The sequence below is a fragment of the Limulus polyphemus genome, unplaced genomic scaffold (genome assembly GCF_000517525.1).
Source record: "Limulus polyphemus unplaced genomic scaffold, Limulus_polyphemus-2.1.2 Scaffold102, whole genome shotgun sequence".
Classification (NCBI taxonomy): domain Eukaryota; kingdom Metazoa; phylum Arthropoda; class Merostomata; order Xiphosura; family Limulidae; genus Limulus; species Limulus polyphemus.
Genome location: NW_013665712.1, coordinates 905,593 through 914,131, shown reverse-complemented (window position 1 = coordinate 914,131; position 8,539 = coordinate 905,593). Strand labels below are relative to the sequence as shown.

At 33.4% G+C, this 8,539-nt stretch overlaps 1 protein-coding gene across 1 annotated transcript in view; it reads right to left on the bottom strand.

Annotated features, from left to right (window-relative positions):
• The window catches only part of LOC106470206 (proton myo-inositol cotransporter-like), a 126,748-nt gene extending 123,024 nt beyond the window's left edge, over positions 1-3,724 (bottom strand). Inside the window, exon 1 of the mRNA XM_022399628.1 lies at positions 3,135-3,724. Coding sequence (XP_022255336.1) covers positions 3,135-3,522 — 388 coding nt within the window. The 5' untranslated portion in view covers positions 3,523-3,724. The remainder of the gene's footprint in view (positions 1-3,134) is intronic.
• Positions 3,725-8,539: the final 4,815 nt, after the last annotated feature.

The window sequence follows — 8,539 nt, the reverse complement described above, 5'->3', positions numbered from 1 at the left end:
CTAGATCTAGATCTAGGCCTTGCCAATCTTGCACACCAGTTAATATGTTACATCAATCTCGTATTTTCTTTTTGTTTAACATACACTTACTTGTATGTTGTACTCTAGGACTTGTATTTGATCTACAGATGAATGATGGAATAGTGTAATTTACTTCTGTACGTTAATTCGGTCTCACTGTATTTCAGTGGGCGGCTTTTAAAAGTTAAAACTGCAAGCGTAATACACACAAATAACGTAACACTGTGTCGTATTTACTTAATATAGGGGAGGGCATAATTATTAATTATTAGGCATTATAGGCCAGAGGAAATTTTGCGCCCTTCACACCTGCGCCCGGGGGCGACTGCCCCCCTTGCTACGCCACTGTAGTTTTGTTTGTTTCAGAATTTTCGCTCAAACCTACGCAAAGGACTATCTGTGCATAGCCGTCCTTAATTTGAACTGATATACCAGGTGCAGCTAGTTAACAGTAACAACTCTAAATGATCGAATAGTAGTATATGACAGTCATTCGTATACTCCATTAGTGGCCCCAAAATGCGAAGCGCATTTTTTTAGGAAGTAGGCCGTGAATCATGAATTCTCCGATTTACAGTTCGAGCACGTTAACCAATAGTCCACGCTGGCCCGCTTAAAATAGTTATGTTAAAATGAAAACATCCAATTGATTGTGGTATTTTGTTTTACAGACCGCTTATGCATTAGATTAACTGACTTGAAACATTACATTTTATAAGCAGCTCGTGTGATAGATTATAATTATTTTATGATGTTTTGCTACTAAGCAGTTTAAGTCTGATGTCAAATGTAGGGATATTTAAATAAAAGAACTAACATTCCAATAAAAGAATCGCTACTTATATTGATCATTAAAAGCTGGATTTAAACAGGAAATATAATTCAAACTTATGAACTTACACAGTATAATATTAATATGAAAATGATTTGTTTAATATTGAACTTCATAGATAAACCTGTGACATCACATAGGCTAAGGAGAAAATGTATACTTAATTTTTTATTTTAGAATTTCTATAAATGTTTTCATTATTCACTGTTAAATAAAAACTTTTTGAGTGTATTGTTTTAGGCTGTAGTTTTATGGACAGAATGTATGTTTCAAACCATTCACACTACCTAAGTAGCTATGCGCATTGTTTCCTGTGTACTTGAATTCTCGCAGGCATGTATTTCGTACAGCAAGCTATTCAAGTAAGCACACCGAATGTCTTTTATTTAACAACATATATACAAAATAACAAAGTGACAAATAACAAGACTGGTCAAAAGGGCGAACGACTCGTCACGTAAGAAAATGATTTAGTTCCGAGCAAACACAATAAAGAAAGTCTTAGCAGGAGTGCATCAAGTTCAGCACGAGGAAGTCAATATAAAATACACTCCAGCCAGTATAAAGCAACTTTGAAAAAAACCAGTAATAATGAAATTTTTCACACGAACATTTCACAGCACATTTTATGGAATTGTAAATTTCCTTGATATTCAGACGTTGTACGATTGTGTTCTATGTTTCCTGAGCAGTTATAACCGAACCCTAAAAACCATAAGAAAAAATAACTCAGCTGCACAATGTAATCTTTATTCGCAAAGAATATGCTGACTGGATTAATAAAAAAAACTCAGCTACACAACATCATCTTTATTCGCAAAGAATATCCTGACTGGATTAATAAAAAAAACTCAGCTGCACAACATCATCTTTATTCGCAAAGAATATCCTGACTGGATTAATAAAAAAAAACTCAGCTGCACAACATCATCTTTATTCGCAAAGAATATCCTGACTGGATTAATAAAAACAAACTCAGCTGCACAGTATCATCCTTAATCACAAAGAATATCCTGACTGGGTCATTAAAAAAAACTCAGCTGCACAACATCATCTTTATTCACAAAAAATATCCAGACTGGATTATTAAAAAACTCAGCTGCACAATGTCATATTTATTCACAAAGAATATCCTGTCTGGATTATTTAAAAAAATCAGCTGCACAATGTCATATTTATTCACAAAGAATATCCTGTCTGGATTATTTAAAAAAATCAGCTGCACAATGTCATATTTATTCACAAAAAATATCCTGAAATGATTATTTTAAAAGAGACAAAATATAGGTAAGAAAATACACCTCAAATAATGTATTGCATTTAAAGTATTTTGAGCTTAAATTCGAGGGAAACGTAATTTATAAAACATAATAACAAATGTATCTTTTAAAAAATATCTTTCAATGTATTGTTTTAAGTTTGAAGACTTTAATACCACCAAATTTGTCTGGTTATATCTTTTAAAAAGCACATAAATGAACTTTGAAAACGCAACAAGTACAAATCCTTGAAATGCGGCTAATCAACATTATTTTGTTTTAATAGCTTAATAATCGTGTGCAACAAATTGCGAACTCTTTATGAAACGTATTGCACGTTATTGGTCTGTCTTAATGTGATCATTCCTAGTCTGACTGCTATAACTCATTAAGTCTTCAACTAACAAGGACTCGGTGACTTAACTCGCGTTTCTTTAACCATTACAAAATAAATGTTATATCACAACGTATTCCTCTAAATGGTAAATAAAGAAATATAAATATTATAATATACTAAATAGAATCAAAAACAACTTATAATATCAGTAACAAAAACATTACCCATTTTTTTTTACAGTCTAACACATTAACATAATATGCCGAAAGGTAAAAAGAAATTGTATCAGCACTTGAGATATCAAATTATTACGTAAAGTTAAAACTTTTATTAATGTTGCATGCTAATATTTCTTTCAACTACTTGTGATGGAAGAAAAAATTTTAAAAACTGATGCGTTTTTGTTTTGTTTTTTAACAAGAATGATAATCATTAGAAATACTCGACCAATTCAAATCAAAAGATGTTTATCAAGTCTATTTTAGGAGAACTCGGGATAAATTGTACTAGCCAAAACATATATTTTTAAATATACTTTTTTCTTACCGCTAGATATCTTGCCAGATTACACTGATTACAAACACTATTCATAACGTTGAATGGTGTTTTTAATTTATTTTCTTCAATTAAATATCCTACTTCACAATACTTAAAAACACAAATTACAGTTTGATAATCTTCTTACCTAGGGCTACTCCAATGACAAGTCGCCCTCCGAGAAACATTCCCTTGTCAATGGCTGTGCCCATAAGCACTGCACCTGCCGTAAACACAAAGCTCGAAAGAATTATTACCGGCTTACGTCCAAATCTGTCTGCAAAATAACCTGCAATGAGTGAAAATGTCCAGGCTGTTGCCATAGTGACACCGATGACTAGTTTTTGCCATGTATAATCTAGTTCAAAATATTTTCGTAAGAATATCATTGCTCCTGAAATAACCCCAGTATCATACCCTAACATAAACCCTCCAACTGCTGACATCAATGTCACTGTATACATGAACACTGGTGCTTTAGGCTTGACCCGGTCCCGAATTAACCCTTCTACATCGTTTAAAAACTCTGAAGACATTTTAAGCGTGTTTAATTTAGTTTAATATTGGAGTTAGTAATATCTAATCTGTCCTTCTGAAGGAAATTTACTCACTTATGTATATTAGATAAAAATTATCTAAGTGTTTATAAGTAATACTATCTTATCTTTACTTTAGTGACGCTAGTAACTCCAACTATACACGCTGAAATCAGAACATGAAAATTCGATTCTCTCGGTGAACGCGTCTGCTCTTCGTTTGGTTATCTGTTGTTGTAAAGCTCGATCGCGGCGACCTCTATGACTAATCTTTGAACTATCTTAACAGATAGTTGTGTAAAAAATCAAACTAAGTGAAATTGTAACAGTTTTTTGTTGTTCTTTCGTTTAACATGATATTTGACGTTTTTTTATATCTACAATAAAAAGTTATATAATCGCAAAACTCAGTTTTATGTAATTACGTTGTCTTAAGAACTTTATGTGTTCACTGGAATTTTTCCATGAAGAACAAAGGATGTTCAAGCTATTTCTCAATGAGTGTATATAGGGCATTTATTCTACTTACAACTGGTGGAACTCAAATGGGCTAAGCAATAAGGACAGAAACTCCGAAGTTTCAAGCCTATACATCCCTAATTTAGAACTGCTAACAAGAAAGAAGGTAACTAGTCAGCAGTAACACCCGCCACATATATACGGTGACTTTTAACCGAATAACAGGATTGAGTGTCACAGTTATAACGCCCCCGCAGTTGAAAGTGTTCTGCTGCTCAATACATTAACAGTTGAGAAGTCACGTGGTAACATCGAACAGCAATAAATGGTAACAAAATACGCATTATGCATTAATGATATTTATGAAGATTGGATAACAAGAAAAATGCATTTCTAGGTATGTTATTATTATTTTACTTTTTATTTACTCGTCCACCGATGGGTTAGAGGTAAGTTTTTCTGACTTACAAAAAGCTAAAATCCGGAGTTCGATTCATCGCGATGGACAGAGCTCACTGTGTAGCTTTGCGTTAAAAATCCAACAACATTTTTTTTCATTTACCAGTTCTTTAATTAAAGTTTTAACTGTTTCTAGTGATAAATGTTATTCGAAGATTACTGTGGAAAATATTGAAGATTTTGAAGAAAATTTTCTTTCGATAGAACTCATGTTTAAGCAAATAAATACGCGTAATCCTCATTTCCCAAAGACATTCGTTTTGCGATTAACACCTTACAGTTTGTAGTATTTTGCGTGTATTTCAAGGTTTTTCACTGTTTGTTTGAATTTCGCGCAAACCTACAGAGGGCTATCTGCGCTAACTGTCCCTAATTTAGCAGAGAAAGACTAGAGGGAAAGCAGCTAGTCAACACCACCCACCGCCAACTCTTCGGCTATTCTTCGACCAACGAATAGTTGGATTAACCGTAACATTATCACGCCCCCACGGCTGAAAGGGTGAGCATGTTTGGTGGGATGTGGATTCGAACCCACAATCCACAGATTGCGAGTCGAGTGCCCTAACCACCTGGTCATCATTTTTCATTGAACACCAAACTATTAAATCTAACAGAAAATGAATTATTATTGTAAGATATTTAAGTCTTTCTACTTAGTAGCTCTTGTTAATATAAAAAGACTGATAGATAATGTTGTGGAGAAATTATTAATATTGTAATATACTGTGAAATATTAGTTTCTAGTTTTATAATTGTTTTTGTCACACAGAGCATAATGAGGTCAAATCCAGAAGAACATAAATATCGTTTATGTACAGAACAGAAAACCCAAAACTAAGGGTGGTGTAATTATTAAAATTCACATATGAATAATAATCGTTCTTGTTTTAAAAAACGTGAATTAAAAGTCAATATTTATATTTCAGTGAAACAATTATAAATTATAAAAAGTTCAGTAAAAAACAACTTAACAATAGATATGAATAAAAACCCTATAACGCGAGCGCTTCCGAAAGGTGGACCTTTCTTCTTCAGGAGCAAACTCAAGACTTCTTGAACCTACGTGTTTTTCTAACATCATGAATTAACAATAGATATTAAATCATAAACTTAATAACATATATGAAATTAATAATAGATCTCCTAACGTAAATTGATAACAAGCTTTGAAAGTAGATGTAGTGGTGAAAATACTTTAGAAATAATAAATCTAACGTACTTTGATAACAAGATTTGAAAGTAGATGTACTGGTGCTGTAAATACTTTAGAAATAATAGATCTAACGTAAATTGATAACAAGCTTTGAAAGTAGATGTAGTGGTGTAAATACTTTAGAAATAATAGATCTAACGTACTTTGATAACAAGCTTTGAAAGTAGATGTAGGGATGGCTAACGCAGATAGCCCTCGTGTAGCTTTGCGCAAAATTCAAAACAAACAAACAAAACTTATAGCAAAGGCACATCGGGATATCTACCGTATCCATCGAGGGGAATCGAACCCCTGATTTTATCGTTGTAAATCCGAAGACTTACCGCTGTCCCAGCGGGGGGGCTTTACAGTTAAGACCTTACCAAACTGGAAATCATTCATTTTTCTCTCAAATACATACAGAAGCCTAATAGTAATTTAGAGATTAATTGTAATATTGATAGTATTTTGGGTTTATTTTTTATTTAATTCATATTTTATCAATAACTCTGTCAATAACAAAGCCATGGACCTACAAGCACTTTGACGTATGAATGGCTCAGAAAAATGTTTTTATATTATGGATAACTAAAGTTAATTGCGACTACTACTGCCATCTTTCGGTGGATTGTGAAACAGAATCGCTCGTTTCAAAATAATCAGAACAAGATAATGATCGAATCCCGGTCACTAACATACAAACACAGTCCTTTTCAGAATTTCTCTGAAGACGGCAATAAAGTTTCAACGGAAGGTATAGACTAGTTAGAAATTATAATCTAGTAATAAAAAAATTAGTACCTAGTGGATGATTAGACGTTGATGTTTGTACAGGTTATTAACCATATCAAAAACTGAATCGGAACGCCACAACCTTACCGTAGGTACTGAAACAAAATAAAGTTAGAAATATTAGAGCATCTCTGTAGTTGTCTAATTTGGGGCCAACTTTGTTCTTATTTCATTCAACAACTGTTTTTCTTTCGAAGTCTTACATATAAATGGAAAAACAGTTTGTACAATTTATAATATTCATAAACCATTCATGATTACTTACATGATTGTATGTAATAGTTACAAAACGGTTTTTCCTCATAAGTTTAAATATAATTATGTTAGAGACGTACTGAGGGTTAATTTCACTTTATGTGAACGATGTTCCAGGTTCTATTCTGCACTTGAAACAACTTTCTGTATCGTTGAACATACTCAATCTAATGACCATTATTACGCAAGTCCTGTTGTGACAAGGCTCTGCAAAGGTAGCTAATCTTAAACGTACATTTTGACAAACTTTCCACGAACCCTCTATTATATTTAGGCGTCGGCCTCCAAGAATACATTGAAGCAAACCAAATGCACAGCAAGCAGTTCATTATTTCTGTTTCAGAGGGCTTTACAACTACGAGGTCAAATAAGGTTGCTATTACTCCTGTTTTCCGGATGTCTTTTTCATAAAAATGAACTTTGATTTCGAGGGGTGGCTATAAGCTTGTAAACTTTTGGCTTGAGAGCCTTCCTCAACTTCAAATCTATGTTTTGATATTGTTAATTTCCTATGAAATATTCTCAGTTTCATAGCTATGGCTTTTTGAGTGGGAGGATTCTCTTTCGAAACGATATCGTTCAGTTTCCAGATGTGGCCGTCGCTCAGGCTTAACCTGGAACCGAGTTTCAGAGCCCGTTGCTATCCTGGACGTCCGGTTGCACGAGTTTTTCTGCATCTATATATTACATAGAAAATTCCCTTCTTCGATATGTTGTGTCCTTTGAGTCAATATCGTTTAACAACCTTGCTATAGAAAAATTGAGTCACTGTCATTTAACACTCTTGCTACAAAAACATTGAGTCACTGTCGTTTAACAACCTTGCTATAAAAACATCTTTCATTGGAAGGAGCTATAACTCTATCTATCTCAATCTATCGTAACGGCACTACACTCGAATGATCGGGAGTTCACCATGAGTCAAATATATATAGTTGATAAACATGTAGCCGTGGCACCATGGCTCGTCTCTGTGGTGACACGCTGCTCTCATTAGAAGATACATCATTAGTATAAAGTGCAGTTAAACCACTGTATGTGCGTTTTTTCAATAAACATAACTAATTTGTTTAGAGAAAAAAACGGTGCCAATAATTTAATACTAAATGAGGTTTTAGTCATATCTTGTTCCATAAAAAAGTGTTGGCCAGTATTTCTTCTCGTTAAATGTCAGTCAGCAACTTCTCAGTCAGCTCTTTTTTAAATTACGTTCCACTCAGAAAATACTTGTTTCATTAACTCCTCAATAAATAATTATTTTATTAACTCTTCAATAAATACTTGTTTCATTAACTCCTCAATAAATACTTGTTTCATTAATTCCTCAATAAATACTTGTTTCATTAATTCCTCAATAAATACTTGTTTCAGCGAATAGTTGTTCCAACAACGCTTCAATAAATACTTGCTCCAGCAACGTATTTGTAAACACTTGTTCCAACGATACCAGCCCCCCAGTGGCACAGCGGTATGTCTGCGGACTTACAACGCTAGAATCATTGTTTCGATACTCGTGGTGGGCAGAACACAGATAGCCCATTGTGTAGCTTTGTGCTTATTACAACAAACAAACATCCAACGATACCTGAATAAATACTACTTTTACCGATACTTTGGTAAATACTTATTTGGCCATCATTTCAGTAAAAAATTGGTCAAATAATGCTTCAGTAAATAATTGTTCAATAAACGCTTTAGTAAATACTTGTTCAAGAAACATAGTAATAAATAATTCGATGACGAGGAACCCACTTTGAGACTAATAGTGGCTGGAGATGGCTTGAATGGGTAATGAAGAAACTTTAATATAAGTTTAACATAACAGCAAATGTACAACGTTTCGACAAGTACCTGATGATG